We start from the raw sequence: 23,603 nt of genomic DNA, 5'->3' as shown, positions 1-23,603 counted from the left end.
CTCTGCCTGCTCTGGGGCTGCTGCTCTGGCAAGGTCCTCTCACAACTCCCTTTGCTTGGAGTGCAATCTCATGTATTAGAGAGCCATACAAGTATTTTAGTGCTAGTCAGATATGTAGATTCAGTCAAAACTTTAGGTGTATAAATGCCCTTCTGTGCTTCACTTTGCTCATTGCTCTGGAATTTGAGTTTGGGATTGAGTGATTTAAGATTTGGAGACTCCTCTTGCCATAGACTTTTCTATGTGGCTCTCATCTTTTCTTCTGTCTCTCTAAGATGGCTAATCAAAAAGACAGCTCTTTCTAAAGCTTTTCAGTTGTTGCTTTTTATATGGCCTGGCACTTCAAGAAATTTCAGCCTCTGCTAACTGGACAGACTGGTTTTTGCAGCTCATTCAACCCTGTGGGTCAAGGGGATTCCACTTGAACTGGAGATCAGCTGTGCTTGATGACTTCCTGCACTCCCCACTTAGTGCACTGGTTTATCTGTTTATCTCACAGGCCTCAAAAATGTTGAATTCTCCAGGGACAACAAACAAGTATGTTAACAACTCCTCTAAGAGCTATGTAACTTTAAAAACTGAAAAAAGTCACAGTAATGCATATTAGGTACTTTCTAATTTATCAAAGTTGTAATTAGAAATCTAAATGCCTCAAGAAAAGGAATATGGAATAAGAGACACAGATTTTTAAGAAATTTGACTACTCAGAAAATGGGAATGTGTTCATTTCAGTCCATCCGCTTAGAAAAAAAAAAATCATAATAGCACCAGTGCATGTGATTTCCTAATTTAAATGCATCCTTTTTTAATATAAATATATAATAAAATTATCTTTTAAACTATAGCCTTATTCAAGACTCATGTTACATCCAAATATGGTCAAATGAAAAGCAAATTCAGGTACTTAGGAATTTTGTGCTGGATCTTATTTGCATGTATGTGTGAAGATTTTTAGCAAATAAATGACAATATAGAATAAAACCAGTAATGTGAAAAAGCCCACCTAATTATTACCTAATAAAGTAATATTTTGCTAATGTAATGATATTAGTGTCAGTGATGAGCAATAAGCAATATCCACATAGAAATCTACAATTAGATTTTGTTGGTGATCCTATCTCTGACAAACAACAAAAGAAATGTAACTGATGCTGACATCCATCCCTAATTGAAGTCTGGCAAACCTTTTTGGAAGAAACACACTTACAACCATTCTCCCCAAACTAGAACTAAACCATTTAGATCTCCTCTCATTGTTTTCATTCCTCATTACTTTTCATTTATAGACAGTGCCAGGTGCCAGCTGGGGCACAACACAGAAACAGCAAACTGCAGATGATGGCTATTTCTGATGTTTCAAGCAGAACCAGAAGCTGAATCTGTTAAGAAAAAAACCCCAACAAATACAACAGAAAAGCAAAGTTCTTCTGAGGTTTTCACCTCAGATTTAATGTTTCTGGTTAGCTTAGATAATAATCCAAGCTACTCTTATAGGTATAGTACATTGTTGTTGGAAATTTTGGAGCATTTTGCTGTACACTTGTTTATCACAACTATAAGTAATTAATTTATTTTTAATAGCAAGTAACACTATTATTTTGCTGTAAATTAACAGTTTGGGTTTTCAGCAGGAGTTAAAGATGTGCTTGCTTGTGAATTATTTGTCCATTATTCTCATGTTATTTAGGTGTCCCATGTATGGTCAGAAATCAGAGGGCATCACCATTACAGCTTTGCAGTGTTATAAAACTACTTATAGATAAATGTTAACATTTAAATATTCTAAACTATAAATTTAGACAAGGACTTCTTTTTTCCTGATGCACTTACTCTTAAATTGATTGTTTATACTGTACTTAATTGTATTTAGAAGAAAGATAACACAAATAATGCTGAAGAGCTCTTAAAAAGGAAGGAAAGCTTCATGCACAAATGATTTAACTTCTTAAATTAACTACTTATTGAAGATATGTTGAGCTCATTTTTCTTAATTTTTCTTAATTTTATATTTTTCTTAATTTATATTAATGCTCAAGCACTTGGTAATTTAATGCTGGCTTTGTTTAATATCTTACAGAAAGCTTCAAAAGATGGTGCATGACATCAAGAAAAATGAAAGTGGGATAATAAACAAGTTCAAAAAGTAAGTTTGCAATGCTGATCCCTAGTTTTATCAATGTGGGGAAGTCTGGGCTATGAGAATAGTGGTGTGTAGTGCTTTAGTGATGGGACCGTGTCATTCCAGAGGGATGTACTTCAGTGTATGCAAAGAGCTTTGGTTCAGACTGCAACCTGCAGAATTGTCATCAGTATCAAGACTATAATAAAGGAGTTGCAGAACTGGAGTCCAATGATAGGTTGTGTTTGTAGGCTTGAAAAAAAACACTATTTGAGAGCCTTTTTTTTTTAATGTTTACTGGGATTGGTCATTGTTTATTGTTTGTATGTGTGCCTTTCTCCTTAGGCAACTGTTTAGGCTTCCTGCTGCAATTAAGTTGAATCTGAGCTCCACCTTGAACGAACTGGTCAGACATCATACTTAAAATTCCCATAAAAATGCTAAGTCCTCCTGTGTTTCAGTGTCATAAAGCAAAATCCAGCATTACCTAACACCCCTATTCTACTAAGATGTGCTGAACAACTTGCAGATTGTGTCACGTGCATGAAAGTATCATAAAATATTCATATGTATTTGTACATAGAAATCCCACTAATTTTGCATCCTTGTCAAATGAATACACTATTCACTGTTTCCAGTCAAACATCTATTTGAAGCAATTAGCTATTTAGCACACTTTTCTTAATGCAGCAGCTCATTTGCATTGAATTTCCATTTGGATGCAATTTTCTCATTCAGATGTGTTTCTTTACATGGGTCATTGGCAACAAAAGTATTAAGTACTTTTAGAAGTTAATTATGACACCCTATCTGCAGTGTTTCCAGGACAACCATATTAAATTCCAAAAATACAGCTCTTGTACATAAAAGACATGTGGAAGCATTATATTAAATTGTTTTTAAAGAGGGACCGCGATGGCTGAGTTCAAGGGAAACAGCTAATTCTCATATATAGGAAGCAATCAGTCAGCTGTTGGCAGGAGCTGTAGGGCCCTGCCTGTTTTAGCTGTGCAAGAGCTCAGGAGAGCCAGGCTGGCTCAGCCAGGCAGGGCTGGTGTTTGTGGGGCAGCTGCTGGACCTGCCAGAGGAGGGGACACACTCCTAGGAGCAGCAGGACTGAGGCTCCCCTGTTCCCCAGGCAGGAGGAGTAATCTTGGTTCTCCTTTGTGCCTTATTTCCACAGCTGTGTTTCTTCCCACAGACCTTGAGCAGGCTCCGATGGTAAAACACCATATATATCATATTTTTGAGATAATTTTTCCTTTACTCATTCTTGTTCACTCTCAGATTTCTGCAGTTCACAGTAATCCCAGTAATTTTCTATACTTGTTTCCATGCAAGCACAAAAGGAGATTTTGCCATTAAATGGCCCTCTTTCAATACGTGAGGTTTTAATTTGTGTTTTTGTTTTTAACACAGTGACCACTGTGTTTACCCCCCATCTACAAAAATCCCATTTTCACCTGGGACCTGCTCACAGGGAAGAGCTGCTAGGCTGTCCAAGGTTTTTGGTGGGGTTTTGGAGGGGAGAGGGTAAAAGAGGGTTTCTTACAGTTGTTGCTTTTTAATAAAGGGTGGCTTCCTACTTCACAACAGTTGTTTAACTTTATTAATAATGTTCCAGTGGACTCAGTTCAAAAGCCTCAGAGAGGAAAGATAACAGAAACCACAGAAGCATCTGAGGTTTATCATTTGAGGCTGCAAAGTGTCTCCCATAGTTACCTGAGCATGAATTCTGTTGTTAATGAGTTGGTCTCATTGTGTGCTCTTTCTAGAGAGTAAGAGGGGAAGAACAGAAAAGGGAGAAGTAACATGAACTAATTGTAGCAGAAACTGGGAAGGTCATCCTTAAGTATCAAAGATTGCTGCTATAGCACTGCAATTCTTTGATTCACTCAAGACTAAAAAAAAAATATATATATATATATATATATATAAAAGAGCAGACTCATAAAAACTCAAAGTATGACTGCAGCACAAAGCTCACACGTCAACTCTCCCATTCATAAGAACACACACCAAGGTATAAAAGCATAATAATCTTTCTGATGTTACTGTGGTTCATCTGAGTCATAATAATATTTTTTACAGTTATGAAGATCAGAAATTTATTTTTTAAAGATTGAAGAATTTCTAATATTTGCACATGACTTCAGTGTTTGTCTTGAACCCAGCATATAATGAGACTTGCAATAAAGGCATGCATTGATAACACTGATATGTGCAAGAGGTGCTAAGCTTTACAGAATTAAGAGCTGGCTGTTCCTCATTATGCAATCTTTGGGGGCTTTTTGTTTGACTGTAGATGCTTTCTCTAAAACATGGTTATCCATTTGATCACTACTTCCATTTCAGTTAAAGGATTATTTTATTAAATGCCAAGGTTCTAAACATGACTGAAGCAGGAAAAATTTTATTTAAAATGTGCTTTGTGTAGCATAGATTCATCCATATGCTGGGAAAGAAAATAAAAATCAAGCCTATTACAAGTAGAAATAATTTTAGAGAATTCAAATAGTTTACTTGCTTATCTGAAATCTAAAGTTATTACTCAGATGTATGCTGTAAGCCTCTGCTACACAAATTGAAATAATTATATTTGTGAAGTACATTGGACTATTATACTATTATCAGTATTGTTAAAACACTTCTAAAATTTGGATTGGCTCTTTTGTTTTGGCAGAATTGTAAAAGTCTTGCATCAAGACTTTTGCTAGTCAGTGTAGTTCATCTGTGGGCTGCAGGTGGGGAGGAATTAATCTACTATCCATGTGTGTCTTAAAGCTCTGTGGAAAGCAGGCTGAACAGTCCTGGTAACAGGAAAGAAATAGACAGTTGTTTTTTCATTGCTTAAAATTCCTGTTTGTTCCCCATTCTGACTCAAGGTTTTCTGTCAGTAAAAATATCAGCCACCACAGGATAGCTGTCACCTGCTTGCCCTTAATCACCTGCAAAACTGTTTACAGCCCAGAGTCCCAGCTGCTGTGCAGATCAGTGTCAAGGGGGATTATGTACTCAGGTGTAGAAGCAATGAGCATAGCCAGCATTGTATAAACAGCAAGAGCTGGGGACATTTTTTTCATATTCATGTCCTTGGTACTACAGAACAGGGAAGCAGAGAAATCATAGGTTTCATGGTGTAGGATGGTTGCCTATGCTTCAAACACGCTGTAAAGACATAACACTCATCTGTACATCATAAACTTTAAGCCTCTAGGCTTTGTTCAGTGGAATCCTGGCTCCACTGAACTTGGCATTAAAGTCACACTGTGTCTACAGCAAAGTCAGGACTTCACCTATAGTTTTGGTATATGCTGACCTACTGTGTTGAATAAGAAACAAGAAGTTCCATTTATTCACCTTGTTGTAATATCACATCCTTCACAAAGCCATCAAAAATCATGCACTTGTACTCATGTTTCTGACTGCACGCTGTCCAAATATGTTCATTTCTTAAACATTTGCCATGTGACCTGAAAAATTGAACAAAAATGCTTTACCCAGCTTTTTAGTTGGGTAAGTCTTTGCTTCATATTTGTGTGGTCCATTTTTCTATACAATTTATAATTTGGGCAGTAACTTTAGGTAGAAAAATAGTTGTTGTCTCACTGAATGTCTCTTTAATCTGCATAGCTCCAACCAAAAGACATTTGTGATCAAACCCTTGGTGGAGGGAAAAGAGATAGTTTATGAACCAAGCAGTGAGAGAAAGTACCAAAATCACACTGTACCACACTTAGAAAAAGAAAACAGGAAAAAGTATAACACTTAATTTTAACTGTTATGCTGAAGAAACATGAAAATTACTGTGTAGCTGAATAGAATGTTTTAAGCATCATGATTTTTATTATTATAACTGCCATAGCACATATTAGAGTAATAATAACACGTCAAAAAAAATCACTTTCAGTTTAATTTTATCTTGTACAATTGCTGCATAATTCCAAATCTGTAACAAACTATTCCACTAGGTCATGAGAACACAGTTCAGGAAAAGTTTCTGTTTGCATCAGATCTTTTGGACCTCTGAAACTGTTTCTGGCAAAGTTCAATTAATTTATTGTGTAATCACAAGTGTGATGAGCTAGAGCATGTAAAGCTTATACATACTATAAATATTCAGAAAAGATATCACTATAATTTTCGTAAAACTTTTATGTTAAAATGATTCCTAAGAAGGGAGTAGACTTTGTATAGACCTAGCAATACAAAAAGCAAAGGACTTTTGAAAACAAAGAGTTTTCAGGCATCTCTTAAATGCTGGGGAGTGAACAGAAACTAGTAGGGAAATGCACCTGTGGGAAATTTAAGTGCTACATGTGAAGGTCTACTAATATGTATATTTGGTTATTTTTCTTGGTGTAGCTTGTAAAATTAAGTGTTGCTAGAGCAAAACACCCAGACCTCTGCTGCAGTTTCTTTTAAAATTCTTCACTTAATGCAGGAAAATGTGCTACAAATTCGAAAGACTCAATATTTGCAGTTCCTACAGGGCCATATATGTTAGAAAAGTTAAGTTCATGACTAAATGTTTTGTTGGATCAAGCTCAGCATATTATGGGGGAAATCTTGGAATTGCTTAAAAATGGAATAATTTATTCTCCTAAAAGTTATTCTGAATTTTCATACCCTGCATTCTATTCTTGTGTGCAAAGCATCTATAACCCATTATGTGAAATGTCTCAAGTGCTACCTGGTTATTCTTTGTAGCTCCAATATATGTACTAGGAATAAATACATTTAACTATGCATGCTCAGTTGGATGGCATTTGATTCTTCCAGTCCCTTCTCATTAACTTCAGGGACAGGACAGAGTCAATTGCTATTCTGCAGGGATCTGTGTGGACAATGAGGTCAGAGTCTGCTGGGTAACTGCTGGGGTAGCACTGTGTCTTGTGTTGTGGTTTGCACACTGGGTACAGTTCTGGCTTCTGTAAAGTAAAGCTCCAGCTGACTTCAGAAGAGCCTGGATTCCAATTCTGGCACTCAGAAAATCATACCAGTACTGTGCAAACTACTTTTTAAGTGGATTTGACTTTTAGAATAAATAACATATTTCAAAAGATTCCAACAAATATAGATGTGGCTGTGAACTGTTTCAGCTTTGTGACAGAAACATTATTTCTTTTCTTCTATTGATATTCAGGTTCCAAAATGAACAAGTGGCCTTAATTTGCAAAACTGGGAAAGATACTTGGGATCGGTATGCTATTCCATAGCTGCACCATAGCATGATAGGCTGCTTAGACACAGACCTCTGTTCTGTACCTTGTGTGCTTTTGTTATAACATATTTACATTTTCTGCCAGGGCCACTGCCAGGATTTACAGGGCCTGGGACCAAGTGTGGAAGATTTCTGCTTAGCAGCTTAGAAATGTGTGATATTGCTTAAGCCATCTACTTTATACCATGACCCAGACAGCCTCTTACTCTTGCCTCAGTTCTACTATTTTCCAAGTCTCCACCATTTCTAAAAAACTCATGGTAGACATGTTGCAAAATGCCTCAAGAGATCTTGGTTTTCCCTTCCTAAGATGTGAGATGAGCCTGGCAGTGGCCCTGGGATTTTCTTTCTAACATGGCTGTGCTAACCTGGACAGAAGACCAGAGCAGAGCTGTTGAGAATGCTTTTGAATTTACTATTTGTACAGTGAAGTTATGTTATGCTTCAGGAAGTTGAAGCCTCTGAAGAAACATCTATCCATCATTAGGGTTGTTAGCCATGAACAAAGCAGGTTAACATTGCAAAAATAATCTTCTTGGTTTGATTTTCGTTTGGTTTGGGGAGGTTGGGGTTTTTGAGTTTTAGCAATGCCTGCACCATTTTATTGATTCATGCATGTGCATGGGGTGTTTTTGGTGACTATCTGAACAGCAGAATTCCATTAATTCAACTCAGAAGTAGCCAAAGCATTTCTCAAGGTGGACAGGAAAATTTGTAAGTTAATGTGGTAGTGCCAGCATGCCACCACCCTGAGTAAAAGTGGTACCTGAACAATGATACCTAGGCAGCAAGCTCAGGACCTAAATACTGAGTGTCAAATTCTTGTGGTAAAGCAGCATTTGTAAACACTATTGCTCAGAGATCCTGAAAAAAAAAAAAAAAACATTTTAAATTCTTTGGGTTTGGGTTTTTTTGGTTTTTTTTTTAATTATTTGCTTATTTTTGCAAATGAATTTGTTACAACCTGACTGAAGAATGAGTGAAGTCATCAGTTTAGTGGACAAAGCTTCAGGTCTATGATGAGATCTCATCAGTGCTACAAGGAAGCTGTCAGACAGTGTTCAAAAGTCACTTTAAAGAACAATTTTAATTTCATTAATTATATTAATGTTTTATCTGGCTACTAAACACAAAGAGTTGTTGTTTTTTCCCTCTACAGAGGCCTGTGATGTCACACATGCAGTGTTCAACTTGACTTTAAACCCAAATTCTTCTCTTTCATTACAGGGTAGTGAAATAATTCAACTAACTTTAATTCAAGTCTTCTTTGGACAGCTGCAAATTAGTAAGGAGGAGTATACATGAGTACATATACACATATATATATGTGTGTGTGTGTTTACATATGTGTACTTCTGCTTGCTATATATATATACACATGCACATACATATAAACCTGCCTGTATTGCCAAAAATATTCTTCCAGTATTTCTACAAATTATCTTTTGATTCACTTGGTATGTGATGCAATTGTAACAGTTTTCACCAAAAAGAGGCATAACATCATAAAATAATCATAAAAAAGTAGAATCTTTCACTGAGAGACCTGGTATACATTTAAATATTAATTATCAAATAAAGTGCATGTAAAATTATCGTTCTAAAAATACAAATGGAGAGTGCTACACCACTTCCTTGTGCTGTAGTCTTAATAAAGCCTCTGTGAACCTGAACAGATTTTCATCTTCCGCTACATCAGAATTTATCTCTGCCCCCCTATCTTCTCTCTTTCTGGAAATGAAGAAGAGGGGGTGAGCAAGAAAGCTGTCCTTTCAACATATGTTCTTAGTGGAAAAAAAAAAAATTAAAATCTCAGATTCTATTTTATTGTTTTATCAGTTTCTAGCTTTTCAAAGCATTCTTCTACAGCTATTTTCTAAGCATCTGTGATGGTAATCTGTATTTCTTTAGCTGCAGGTATCTTTTGTTATCAGCTTTTTTTATGTGTCTGGCTAATGTTCCCTTACAGTGAATGTTACTTATGAGATCATAAATGTAATAATTATAATTTACAGGCTTAAAAAAAAGCCACCGCCAAGTCTACCACAAAGGGATTATGCTTCAGGTAAGGCTGAATTAATGTAAATTTAAACTGCATGTCTGTGTTAATTTGCTATCTATATGCCTAACAGTATTTCAGTTATACATTGCCTCATAATTTGTTTTTAATGAGAGAACAGGATACCATTATCAACAACTCTGAAGGCAGTTCACACCTCTGAAATGAGAGGCAAGAAAAAAATATGAATTGTGCCAACATGAAGACTAACAAGTAACCACTCTTTCAAATCAGTCTTAATCAGAGTTCTGTATCTAGGCTGCTGTAAAAATAGAGGAGAATTTGCATCTGGTCCCTCCTTATAGAAACTGTGAAAGTAAATACAGAAGAAATTGAACAAATGCATCACTACAGATTTAAAATCTGAATACTATTAATATAATGATGATATAATGACTTATCTTAAAGGTAGATCTCTATTTGCCTGTCATACAGCACTGCTCACAAACTAGCTCATGGCTATTTTTACAAGTTAACAGCCATCTTGTTAAGATAAGAATAGAAGAAAACAGGAGTTTGGAAGTTATCAGGTAACTGTTCCCTGTTTAACATAAACACTTGTAATTAGTGTGCTGTCTTGGCACTTTAACCAACAAGAAGGTATAGGGCTCAGAGGTCTGCAAGAATTCCATTATCTAGAAACTGTCACCTCTACTTGAAAATGAGATGAATTAGTGTTTTATTGTGGTTTTTTGGTGGTTAAAGTGCATGTTCTGCTGTTCAGACCATGCACAGTATGTCATTTTCTAATGCTTTTCCAACAGTTCTGAAATAATTTGTCAAAAATAAGCAAGAAGGCATTTAATTTTGTATTCTGTCCAAACCAGATGTGTTGCTCAGAACTTTCTGGAAATTTTCCTTACTCTATTTAACTGAATGTGATAAGTATAGATAGAAAAACCAATCTGAGATAAACATTTGCATTCACTATTCCATCTCCTTAAATAACTCTAATGTTTGGTTTAGAACATGCAGACAATGAAGAGGATCAATGGTCAGATGATTTTGTAAGTACTTATTTTGGGCTAGTGAGAGGTTACGGTGGCAAGAAGTTAGCACAAGAAATAATAATACAAGTTTCCTTTTAAGTCATCTACTTGTGGTTGAACTAAATACTATTGAAATGGGGGGTTTTTTTGCATCAGTTTAATTCACAGTTAGCCACTGATTTTTCAGCTGCCTCAATTTTTTTTTATATTAAACTTAGAAGTACTTTCAGAAGCACAGTCAATGGTCACCATGAATGCTAAGGTTTTTTTATAAGTAAGCACATGGTATTGATTTGAGGGACTTCCTAAACTGAACTATGATTTCAGAAATCAGTAAGAGGTTTTATGTGGGGCAGGAAGGGTGGGAGGGGTGAGGAGAAGAAAGCCACTTCTTACTCAAAATGAAAACTGCTAAGATTTTAGAAAACATTAGAATGAAGCAATTCATGGCTGTCAGCCATGTAAAGTAACAGTGCAACTGCCAGCCTGAAGTGACCAGTTTCCTTCTGGAGTCAGATCTTGAGTAGCCTTTTAACAGGAAAGGGAGAGGAAGTGACAACACACATCAAGAGTCACAGCTGGATCTAGAAAGGAGCTGTCCTGGGAAGGGAAACAAGCTATTGGTCCATGATTTGAAGACTGAGCTCTTGAGGTGAAAGGACTCCTTGGAGAAAGCAAGAAGATGGGGAGCTCCTGGGAGGAGCAGAAGGGGAGGAGGCCCTAAAAGGGAATATGATGTGGCCATTCAAGGGTATATTGTTGTAATTTTGTTATCATGCTCTTGCAAGGATATTTTTGTTAGAGATTGCTATGAGATGAGAAATGGGAAGTTCTGTCTTTCTAGGACAGTGATTATGAAAATCCAGATGACCACTCTGACTCTGAGATGTATGTGGTCCCCAGTGAAGAGAATCCTGATGACAGCTATGAGCCACCTCCAAGTGAGAAGGAGAAAAAGAAGATTCCCTCTGCATTCCCTATTTCTAGGGGTGAATATGCAGGTAGTTATAGAATAGTTAACTATGTTACCTTGATAATTGCTTTTTGATCAGTACCAGAAGAGGAGGCCTCAAATGCACTAATCTGTCCTTTCCTCAAGAGTTTGCTATTAATTCTGATATTCAGCTCTTAAGCCTTCAGGAGTATGATTTTTTTGTCGTTTTTTGGTTTTTGGTGGGTTTTTTTTTTTTTGTATTACAGCATGAAACAGGTTAGTAATGCCAGTAGGAATGTTTATAATTTTAATGTAATGTGTCCTAGAGACTTTAATAGACATCTACTAATGACAAAATTCAAACAAAGGTATGGGAGATACTATTAACTTGGGCCTACAAATTAATTCACATGTATTAATGCAGGAATTCCTATTAAAGATGAGGCACATAAGACTAGACAGGTCCCTTCTTAATCTTCTCTGTTTTTCCAATCATTATTTCCAAAGCAGTAAAACAGTAGCCCAAATATTCACTCGTTATTTTTCTTCAAAATTAGTACTAAGGATAGTAAATATCCTGAAAAACAGAACAGGATTGAGATTTTATTTACATCAGTCCAATATAAAGGGATTTTTTTCTTTCTGATTTGATTCTTTTCAACCATGGATAGGTTGCATTGAAGTGAATGAAAGTTAGCTTCAGTTAGATAATGATTCTAGATGTGGAGAAAAGAAATATTGACATATGATGCCTGCTTTCATTTTTATATCATACATACCAGACTGTCACTGGTTGTAGAATATTCATCAAAGTGTTAAAATAAATATGTACTCATAGAAGTTTGAACTCATAGAAGTTTATAAGCTCTTCACTTGTGTGTCCTTTGAAAAGGGAAGGGCTTGTTAAAATGACACCCCAGAGAACCTGGCATAACTCATGTTCTAGTCCCACCCAGTGTGTTTTTCTCATGTCTCATGTGCACTACACCCCCCAGCCCCCACCTTTTCCCAAGGAGTTGGACAGTTGTCCATACAACAGTCAGTGTCTGGGTCCCCTCTGCAGACTGATACAGAGGGCTAGGCTGCTGTCCTGTGCAGTGGAATAGGACATGTTTACACACAAGTTCCAACATCAAGTCCAGCTGTGCCATTTGACCTGTGCTGCAGCCACAGCAAAGACTTTTGCACAACATAGGAGAAAGTGCGGAGACTAATGTGTAATTTTTACTAAAATTGTTGTTTTCTACCAAATTAAAAGACAATCGCAGCGGTAACGCGCAGCTTCCTCCCATCAACAAACCTCTCCCAAGTACACCCAGTCCAGCCACGTCCAGACCAAAGAAACCATGTGTGCCATCCATGCCATTGCCATCTCCTGCTGCAAAACCAAAAGTGCCACCAAAGCCTAAGGAGTGCAGTGATGATGAGGTAAAGTTTGCAGATATACTTGATTTAACTGTGTAAATGTCATAGCAATGTCATGGTCTGGTCTCTTTCTTAGCCTCTGCAGTACAAATCACTTGGTACACCACTAACAGTGACCTGCAGGTACCATACTGATTCCTAGGGGATAAATGCCTGCTCTGAGTATCAAGGAGGCTGTTAAGACCATGGAATAGCTCCTGATCATCCATAACAAGCTGCAGGCAATGGGGAGAGACTCACCTCAATGGCTACTCCAGGACCAGAGGGAAGGGAGGGCTTCCAAACACCAGTGGAATAAATTCACAAAGGGTTTTCAATCTCTGGTATTCTCTTCCACATAGGATGATAAATGTTTGAAATAGGAGACACTGTGAAATGGCAACTATTGTAAACTACTGCCAGGGCTTCAGTCCCAAGAGGTTGTTGACATGATGTGATGGATTTTTGTTCTGCATTTCTCATAGGATAATAACTACATTGTGCCAGTGGACAATGATGATAACTATATTGAACCCACAGAAAGCAGCATGTCACTACCTACAAGATGTGAGTTTTAGTCATTTAAGCTTATAATTATTGCTTTATTAGGAATAATAGTGAAAAAAATGGGTCAAATTAATGTCTGTTTCTAGGAGTCAGAGTGTGGAGATGCAGCAATTAAAGTGATCACAGTCTGCAAAAAGGCAGTTGGCTCCTTTGGCTTATAACAAGGCCAAAATTATTTTTAACTTTATTGGAAGACACATTTAATTTCTGCCTCTCTCACTCAGCTATTTCCAAGTCCAGCCCTTGTGCAACCAGGAGGCTTTTTATGACATATGACCTGCCTTCTCTTCCAAGGGAGCAGTAGCATTAAAATTCTATGTTTGCTGAAGTGTTTCAGGGAAAGAATAAGCATTTTGAGATTTAGTAGATAAAGACAGACTTTGCTTTTATTTTTGTATTTTTTTAAATTGCATTATATATATATATATATATATATATTTAGCTAGAGAATGAAACTATTACAGCCCAGAGGTGAAAAGTAAACAGAGAAGGGTATGTAGTTCTGCTCTCTGACATTACTGACAGTATCAAACCTCTTCACAAAGGCTGGAAAACTGAATAATATTTGTTTTTTAAAATGAGAGCTGCTTTCTGACTCAGTTGATTTATTCAAGGTCACACAAAAGATTGTCATTTGGACCTATTTAATATTCATTATAATTGTATAAATGTTACATTGTTAGTTTGTTAACAGATGTGTGTATATATATATGTGTATATATACACGTGCACAAATATATATATGTACATTAATAAAATATGTTTTTAGCACCTGTGAACAGATTTATGAAGACAACAAAGCCAGCCCCCCCTATTTCTCCAAAGCCTTCTCTTACTTCTAATATGCAAGGTATGTGGAACTTTCAGTGCTGTTAGAATAAAATATGTAAGACTGTGGAATACTAAATCATGCCTGATGTATTCACACCACTAACCCTGTGACATACTAAAGTAAAACAAAAATATGTTCCCCTTTAGCTTTTCTGTGTTGTAGCAGTTGCTTTGTCTGGCTTGAATAGTAAATAGTAAAACAGTAAATTTTAAGCTAGAACGAGTTACTTGCCCCAATTAATTTATTTTTAGTCTTTTGCTCTAGTGGAGGAACACAAATGGATCAATACAGCAAAAACAATTGTAGGACTCAGTATGTCAGTAATCTCATATCACCATAAGAATCAAGATCCAATACTTTTAGACCATTAGACTTAGGCATGTAGAAATTCTGTACAGACTGATTTCTTGTATGGCTTTTAATAAGTGTGTTCCCATTGAGGTTCTGTAAAGAGCATTTTATTTGGAAAAAGAAACAAAAGCAGAAGCAAATAAGAGGTATCCTATTTGCTTTTGTAAGTTCAGATATTCTTGTTTAATCTCTCTCTGCCAACTTAGAGTTGTTTTGCATCCTCACTATCTCACTAATTGCTTGGATATAACCTTTCAGACATGATCCAGGTTCTTTAAAAAGCTTTGCATATTCATTAGCAATGTGTTTAGCTTTAAAGTCACAAACTACACCTGTAAACTAACATTTTTTATTAATTACTGAAGATTTTGTGAGTCATTTTCCACACATTATAAAATGCCCTTTTCAGTTTCAGCCTTTCTGTAAATCAGTGTTGAGTAACAACCAGCTCCTGACTGATGCTACTAAAAAATAAAACATCTCCCCCTGGTGGGAGCTGAGACACTTGGGAGCAGTAAAGTGGTGAAACCTGACGTGAAATTCACTAAAATAGGATTCTGTTTTCATTGAAGAACTGGGCGTAAATAAAGATGCTGGTATTTTTTTCTTTTAAGATTTCTGATTTAAAATATACTTACGTGTCAGAACTCAGGTGGCCATAGAAATGAGCCAGCTTGCATTTATGACTGATCTGATTTCTTCCTCCTTGAGTCAAGGAAAGGCTAAATGATAGTACAGGTGTGATAAAGCATTTTTTCCAAACTGATCCAGGTGCTTGCAAGGGGGGAGAGAAGAAGAAGAAAAACAAAACAATAAAAAGCTTTTTCAGTGAGAGGAAACTTGATTAATGTAGTGACTGTATATCACAATTCCTGTGACTTCACCTGAAGTTCCAGCTAGAAGACAGGGAGTGTTGCTGGTCTAAGATTTTGGTGGCAGATTCAAATTCTGAGCAGTTTCTCCAAGTTATTTTTCCAGAGTCAGAAATCAAATCAGTCAAATTCAGATCAGCTTTTATGGTAACATGCAGTATGTTTATGCTACACTAAAGAATCTTTTCATTTCTTCCCTGTCCTATAGAAGTCTACGAGGTTCCTGAAGAAGAGGTGAGGCCTTTCAACAGTATGACTCCCATTGCCCTCAGGCAGGGTACAAATGTGATTGTGAGAAAAGATTATCAGTCTTTCAAAAGGGAAAAGGGAACAAATCTCTTCCTGCACTTAAAGCTTTCTGACACTCCCTTTTCAGAAAAGTTGGCAAACCATTTCAAAAGAGTAAATGGGAAGGAGAAAGTTTCCCAGTCCTCTGTGATAGTGATCCAATCTGTGAAGCAGCAGCCTAAGGGAATGTTTTACAGAAGCAGAACTGCAGCAGAGGAGCAGTGACAGTTCTGACACAGTAATTTTTTTCCCATTTGCTGGTACTGACATAGCATATGGCCAAAGCAGATTTACTGATGTTGAGTTCTTGCCTCTCCCATCCTAATATAGATTACCAGACAAAGCTCTGGTAGAAATCTGTATCACAATGCAAAAGTAATATCTTGATGTGGTGACATAAATAGGATCATACAAATTTATTTTATGGAATCAAAAAGTGACAAAAAAAATTAAGTGCATTTTCTCTTACAGGAAAAACCATCACCACCACCAGTAACCAGGTAACCCATTGCTATGAATTCTAAGTTATTTTAAACTGTCAGAAAATATATTTTCTCATCTAGATAATACATGTCTGATAATTCTTTCACTAGAAGAAATACAGTAACAGAAGAAATACATATAGTAAATATATTTTCAGATTATCTACACAAATATTACCTACCATTTCTATGATCATTTCAATAGCCCAAATGTAATACATATCAAAAAGAAATACTCTTAAGGTGGCTTTTTAGAATTTTGAGGGGGAAGGGGAGAAAAAAATTGTTTTCCTTATATTCACTGTTGTTAAATATAATTTTCCTTCGTTAATTCATATTTCATTGCTAGGTTCACTAAGCCACTCATGTTTATGCCTGCTCAGAATACAGAGCACTCCCACATGCACAGTGTGACCAGAGAGCCACCTAAGCAGGATACTTCCAGGTAAGTTAACAGCACCTTAGATCAATAGGAAATATTAGCAGAGAAAAAAAACTCTTCTCTCTAATATATAGACTTCAGACAATAGACAGTTGTCAGGACACTCAAATTCTAGGGATGTTAGGACAATGTGAGAATCAAAAGCTCTCATTCCTTTGTGAACTTCTGTATTCAAGCCAGTTTGCCAAATGGATAGGATTTTCTGAAATAACCCTTTAGGGATCTGGTACAGGGATAAAATATCTCTACAAGCAAGTTTAAGGTCCTATTAGCCATCTCTGTACCCTTGCAAATTAGATGTTTTTGCAATTGCACAGGATTGCTTGTAAAGAAATTGGGTGCAGTAAATCCATGGTTTATATCCCAAGTCTCTGGAGGAAAAGGGAAAAATCATACTTGAGTGTGCAGCATACTTCACCACTGTGTCCCCAGAAGCATAGAAAGCTGCTTCATAACCCCTGCCTCATCTCGAGGTCATTATTTTGCAAAATATGTTATGTGCCCCCAGAAGGAGGCATTCAGAATACTCTGTGTGTGAGGGTGTTTGGTGAGGTCCTGTGCAGTCACAGGGGACTCAAAGTCTAGGACAAAAGCTCTTCTAGTTCCACACCAAGAGCACAGCATCACCACAACCACTGTCTGTGCAGAGCTGAAAACTAATCCATTTACTGCAGACCTCCTTCCCTCTAGATCTTAAGTCTATCTGAGCCAATTAAATATATAAATCCTATTCATCATAACTTACTGTGTGTATTTTTCAGAAATATTTTGCCTCTCCCCAGAAGTCGTCTTCATCCAAAAACAGTGAGTAATTAATGGGCCACTCTAAAAGAATGTGTTAAATTTAGTCCTTTTTTTATATATAAGTAGATGGATCATCTATTTATTACCTGGATGAAATAACAGAAACAGATGACCAAATGTCAGATTCATCTAATGTTGTGATTGTTGCCATTAATCTTTTGGACAAAAGAGCACTGAACATCTGTATTGATCCAAGAAAAAGTTCAAATGTTTTAAGGGATATGTCTCAGTCCACAAAAACAATTTCTTGTACTAAAAAATACGAGTTGTACTTCAGGAACCTTAAGTAGCAAAGGATGATTTTGCGCAATCAGAAGTATTTTTCCTTCAGCCTCATTCCTCTCAGATGATAAATGATTAATGCTTTCTGAAAGTGGAAACCTTCTGAAATGTCAGACTGGGTACTCTGAGTAATCCATATCACTACAAAATGCAGTCCTTGAAGGACTAATTACCAGCCTTGGGTCCTAAGGCTGTGTTTCAGCCTGTCCTCTTCTCCCTCTGCTTTTGTCCCTAGTCTTTCCCTTCCACTCTGCTGGTTTTTTTGAAGCAAACTATTTGGAAACTTATCCAACTGCAGAAATGAGCAAAAGCAAAATGTAAAAGATTATTTTTCAGACAGATTAACTCCATAAATTGGTCTGCATCATAGCTCTACTCACAGCTGTGCCAGCTTGAGAGGGACTGCATGAGAAGCCAACTATCAAGAACAGAGCAATGTAACTGTGTCAGCATCTGTGCCAAAAGCTACATGCTCAGACCTTGTCCCAGCCCTATGCTCAGAATTGTCCCCAAGAAATAATCAGTCTACCAATAACTATATAGAGAAATTAGACACTTAAAACTAGGAATTTGGGGTCATATAATAGGATCAGATGTTATGGTAACACAGTGCAGGTGGTATATGAGCACCTTATAATCTTACTTCAGTCTTTAAATTTCTAGATGTACCAAGCAGTTCATACATACAACAGCATCAGCATTTTAGTTTCCTTTCCACCTCATCACAAAGTTCTTCCCATTTAGATCTCTATCTTGTGGGATTCTGAACAATTCCTAAGCAGTGCCATATTTGGGATTTCTCTTTTATGAAATAGTTTGATTTCTCAGCTTTTCTTAGCAATACGAGAAAATAAAAAAAATCTTGAGTCTGAAGGGAGAGTTTTGGACAGAAATTCCACTACCTGATCAGCACTAAGAATATTCCTGCTTCAGAACAGACTCAAGTGCCACATTGCAGCTGAAACCTCTCCATTAGTGCATTTTCAGAGCTTACATGTGAGATGGATATCATCCTAGCTTTTCAGAGAATTAAAAGAGACTATCCTTTAGCTGGAGCCACACACTGAGTGAGTTACAGCTCCAGGATGAAGCTCCAGTTCATTTATACCTCGGTGCTTGCAGTTCACCAGTTTGTCACAAGAGTCAGCCTAGGAAAGAGTTATCCAGTGCAGTCCAAATTTGGGGGTGTTTGCTTGTAAGTTCCTTAACAATTTTAAGCAAACACATGGTGATGAGCATGATGTTTATCTAGTGCTCTGTTGTTTCTTTCCATCCCTGGCTACAGCACACTGACAAAAGCCAAACAATAACCGAAACATCTGTTAACTGTTCCCATTCAATCTGTTATCAGCACTAACCAACACTGATCATGTGCACAAAACTGTAACCCTTGTTCTTCTCAAAGGTCTGAGCTGACTGGGAGAAAAATTTTGCCATGTTTCATTTCCTCAACTGCTGGGTGATGGATTACATCTCTTCAGCCAGAGAATGGATGCATTTGTCACTAACAGTAGTGAAAAAGCCATTAGCTGGGTAGATGAAGACAGATAAATTAATGACTGGTGCCTCCTTGAAAGATACTGATAGATAGATAGATAGATAGATAGATAGATAGATAGATAGATAGATAGATAGATAGATAGATAGATAGATAGATAGATAGATAGATAGATAGATAGATAGATAGATAGATGGGAGCCTTGATTCCCTAAAAGTCAAGGAATGGGAGCCAAAATTAAGCATCTCCAAAAGAAGCCAGGAAATTAGGTGGATTGCTTCAATTCTAGCATGGTGACAAGAGAGTCTACTCAGTTTCCTCCATTCAGTGGAAGATGTGTTTTTAGTACAGTCAACTCTCCTGCAAAATTTCTGTCTTCCAGGTCAGAAATTAAACAAGAACCTAAAAGGTCTCACTGCAAAACTAAGGCCAAATTTTCTCAATACTTATGACAAGCAATCTCAAGATTATTAGAAAGTTCAAAATTTGATGGTTGTTAAAAATTTTCAGTTGACATCATTAAAGTATTCTGGATACTATATACCTTCTATACAAATATTTCTTTAAAAATTACTATAAATACCACAACCATATTGATTATTTATGCAGTTCTCATTTAATAATCAAAGAATCATTCAGGCTGAGAAAAACCTCTAAGATCAAGCTCCAGCTGTTAATCCAGCACCACTGTGTTCACCACTAAACCATGGCAGTAAGTCCACATGGCTTTTGAACACTTCCAAGGATGGTGGTTCTACCACTGCCCTGGACAGCCCATTCCATGCCTGATCACCCTTTCAGTGAAAAAAATTTTTCTTAATATCTAATCTAAACCTCTCCTGGTGCAGCATAAGGCTATTTCCTCTTGTCCTGTCACTTGTTAGCTGGGAGAAAAGAGAAACTTGTTACCCTCCTTTCAGGTACTTGTACAAAGCAATAAGGCACCCCTGAGCCTCTTTTTCACCAGGCAAAGCACCCCCAGCTCCTTCAGCCACATAAGACTTGTACTTCAGTTCCTTTGCTAACCTTGTCGCCCTTCTCTGCTCCATGTCCTTCTGCTAGTGAAGGACTTCAAACTGAACACAATAATTCCTTTTTTAATTCCTTCATATCAAATTTAACCTATTTTTCTATTACAGGACCATGAAGCAAACAATAATGATGAAAGTAAGTATTCAGATGAAAACACAGCAATATGAGAGGGACTAAAATGCCACCAGTTATCAATACAGCATGCAGTATGGTGTGTCAGTGTATATTTTATCTGTACAGTCAGCAATAAGAAAGAAGTGTTACTGAGCTCTTCTCATGTATAATTAGACTGAAAACATGTTAAGAAAAAAATATCCTTTGGTTTAATTTCTGACTTTATTACATTAACAGTAGAATGGCATTGAGGAAAATCCACTGTTCAGATGCAGCTCACATTGCATACTAAATATTCTTGCATCTCTAGGTCAGAGGTTCAATAACACACAAGAATCCAGATTTCCCACAGGAGCAGCTCCATCTCCATTACCAAGGGGCCTGTGAGTAAAAAATACTTCTTTGGTGGAGATGGATTTAATAGGTTCATTAGGAGCTAACTCCTATTCTTGCCAATAGCAATTAGAATTCAGAAATAATATTTATTCCTGTTTGTGAAAGATATCCTGACTAGGTAAAGGCAAGCTGTTATTTTGTTATTATTGGAGGAATACTGTTTGTATGCCAAGAGGCCTTGCCCTTCACTTCCTGCCACGGATGGCAGATGCTGGCTGCCTTGTCTGATTCTGTCCCATACTGCAGCACTGGCACATGCAAGCCTAGAAGTGCAGAAAGCTTTCACTAAGTTCCTGCCCCACCCAAATCACGTTAAGTATTGGACAGAGTTGCAGCCTCCTTGTGTAAGTACCTTTACTGAGTGGTCATATTGCATCTGATACCCTTGTTCCTTATTTATTCTTGTTTGTTGCTAACTGCTACAAGTGTACAGTGAATCCCATCTTAGACAGAAATACCCTGAGAACCAATGAAACTGATGCTTCTTTGCTAAATTAATCCATGTATCTGCTAAGTAACCAAATTCTTTGTTTTTCTTTTTGTTTCATACTTCAGCAAGAAAACTTCTAATGCAGTAATTTCACCAGTAAGTTGACTTGTAATTGTATAATCAACCAAAAATTTTATTAGATTTTTAATTTATTGTAAACTTAATTTTGTTGTGGGTTTGGGTACAAGATAAATGCCAAAAATATTAGGGGAAAGAGTTATAAAGACAGGAAATATTTGGGTGCTATTACAGGAATGAAGATCAGTGATCTTTCTGCTCAAGCAGAAAAATATTGTGATCAAAACCATGTTTGAATTCAGTGCTCTAGGATGTAACAATATCACAGTGCATTAACTGAATAAATGAGAAATAAACAGGAAAACATGCAATTCAGAAGTATTCCCAGAATGTACAGGGCTGCCTGTGAGGAACATGAATTCACTGCAAGTAATAGCTCAAGAAATATATCAGAATTTGTCTGAGGTTTTTCAGTAAGCATTTCTTCATTCAAAAAATATCCCAAAAACTTCTTGTGGCAGAAAATAAAAGGACTGGTTGAAATTTTCAAAGAAAGTAATTTGAGAAATGTTTCAAAACTGGCAGTTTATTATCATTGTTTCAAAATGAAAACAAAAAAAATTAAAACTGGAAGATTGGTTCCAGTTTTACTGTGAGCTAAACTGACAGTTTAACTTACAGTAAACAGAAATGTGTTGAGATATTTCTGTGTATAGCTCAGTAGGGTGAAAATCAAATTTTGATTTGCAAGTATTTGGAGATAAGAATGAACCATGTAGAGTTTACTTTTTCTCCATCTATTTATACCCACAAACTGGGCTTCTTTCCAAATCTCCTTTGCAAAATGCCAAACTTCAGGGTCATACAACTAGAGGCCCTTCACAGAATGGCTATTGGCTATGTCCCTGCCTCCTAATTCTTCCAGGATGTTGTCAATTCTAAGTTATTTCACAAAATGTATACATGATAAACACTTGCTGTACAAGTTGCCAGTTAATACTTGGTTGTCTTTCTCTTTTACTGTAGAAACCGTGTTTACCTTCCAGAGAGACCTTAACTGCAAGTGAAGGTAAATTACAGCTACTACTGTGAAAAAGTTGAAAAATGTATATGATTTTTTTTTTTTTTTTACTAAGAACACAAAACAACACCACATTCAACTTACTGTAGGTTTTTGAGGGGTGTTTGGTTTTAGCAGTTTCAAACTGGATCTGAGCAGCCTTAGTTGCACTGAGTGTCATTGTTCTCTGAAAGCAGCCTCAGTAAAACTGCCAAGGTTACTGGGTAATGTAGGACAGTGATGGACCAGCAGCGTGCCCATGTAGCCCTGGAAGTGGAGAAGGGGGAAGGGAGGGATGGGTTCTGTGCTCAGCCAGAACCATCTCTCATGAAACCAACTCCTGGCAAGAGCCCATCCCTGGCACAGGCAGGAAATCCATCCTGTCCTGTCTCTGTGTCTGTGTGAGACGGCAGCTCCTCCAGGCAGGGCTCAGCAGGAGCTGCTGCCGTGCTCCAGGCTGGGATGCTCCTGCCAGCCCAGGCCATCCCAGCTCCTGCCAGCCCAGCCCAGGCCATCCCAGCCCCTGCAGGCAGCCAGTCCCAGCTCCCTCCTTCCGTGTCACAGAGTCTCACCAAGCCCTGCAGGCATCCATAGCAGATATACCTGCCTAGAATTAGCTAACAAAAAAAGCAGCATGATGGCAGGCTGCCATGTAAGGAAAAAACCCCAAATTTATAGCAAAGAAACCCTCCTTCACCTACTGGGACACCCTAATCTGGGATGTATATTTCTGAAGAAATCTTGACTCTACTGTTTGTTTTCCCAAACTCCAGAAAAACCTACGGCACCAGAACGACGGCGCAATTCCAACCAGGGACTTCCACTTCCCCCCCTTCCAAGTGGTACCCAAAAGTAAGATCCCTTTGCATCCTCTTTTGACTATCTCAGTGCACCAGCTGTGAGAGGCTCAAAGGAGAGCACTCTTTCCACTGGAGCCTCCTTGTTACTTTTTCAGAGCTGAGATTCCTGAAGCTTCACACTAGCAAAAAAATAAAGCGTGGCAAATTATTTCATACAAATACTATAACCATCACCAAAAAGCATGAGGGTATATAATCTGTAATAAAGTGATGGAGATTTAATTCCTACTAGTGGGATATAATTTTTTTTAATACCTGTATCAGACCCATGTTTCTCAATGAACAGATGGGTGGGATGGAACACACTCTACTCCTGCATGCTTCAAATACTCAATTTTCATATTATCAGGACTGGGTACATCCTCTCAGACCTTTCTGTAATCTCTCAACATTTATTTCAGGCCTCTGCTCCAAAAGTCCTCAATTCTGCCAAGTAAGTACAAATCAGTTTTTGAATTAAAATGTGATTTAAGTGTAATTTCAAAA

At 37.2% G+C, this 23,603-nt stretch overlaps 1 protein-coding gene across 5 annotated transcripts in view; it reads left to right on the top strand.

Annotated features, from left to right (window-relative positions):
- BLNK (B cell linker) overlaps positions 1-23,603 on the top strand; it is a 92,653-nt gene that overhangs the window by 60,584 nt on the left and 8,466 nt on the right. For 4 of the 5 annotated variants that reach the window (XM_079312918.1, XM_079312919.1, XM_079312920.1 and 1 more), the window contains 18 exons: positions 2,078-2,143; positions 7,266-7,322; positions 9,359-9,408; positions 10,369-10,409; positions 11,236-11,392; positions 12,584-12,753; positions 13,215-13,296; positions 14,066-14,146; positions 15,560-15,585; positions 16,111-16,139; positions 16,471-16,566; positions 17,325-17,367; positions 20,287-20,314; positions 20,604-20,676; positions 21,245-21,275; positions 22,224-22,266; positions 23,031-23,109; positions 23,519-23,550. In XM_079312918.1, the coding sequence (XP_079169044.1) occupies positions 2,078-2,143; positions 7,266-7,322; positions 9,359-9,408; positions 10,369-10,409; positions 11,236-11,392; positions 12,584-12,753; positions 13,215-13,296; positions 14,066-14,146; positions 15,560-15,585; positions 16,111-16,139; positions 16,471-16,566; positions 17,325-17,367; positions 20,287-20,314; positions 20,604-20,676; positions 21,245-21,275; positions 22,224-22,266; positions 23,031-23,109; positions 23,519-23,550 (1,184 nt within the window). The remainder of the gene's footprint in view (positions 1-2,077; positions 2,144-7,265; positions 7,323-9,358; positions 9,409-10,368; positions 10,410-11,235; positions 11,393-12,583; positions 12,754-13,214; positions 13,297-14,065; positions 14,147-15,559; positions 15,586-16,110; positions 16,140-16,470; positions 16,567-17,324; positions 17,368-20,286; positions 20,315-20,603; positions 20,677-21,244; positions 21,276-22,223; positions 22,267-23,030; positions 23,110-23,518; positions 23,551-23,603) is intronic. The other variant, XM_079312922.1, reaches the window with a different exon arrangement.

Source organism: Erithacus rubecula (genome assembly GCF_903797595.1).
Source record: "Erithacus rubecula genome assembly, chromosome: 9".
Taxonomy (NCBI): Eukaryota; Metazoa; Chordata; class Aves; order Passeriformes; family Muscicapidae; genus Erithacus; species Erithacus rubecula.
Note: the sequence above shows the minus strand (reverse complement) of the source record. Positions and strands in the feature narration are given on the sequence as shown.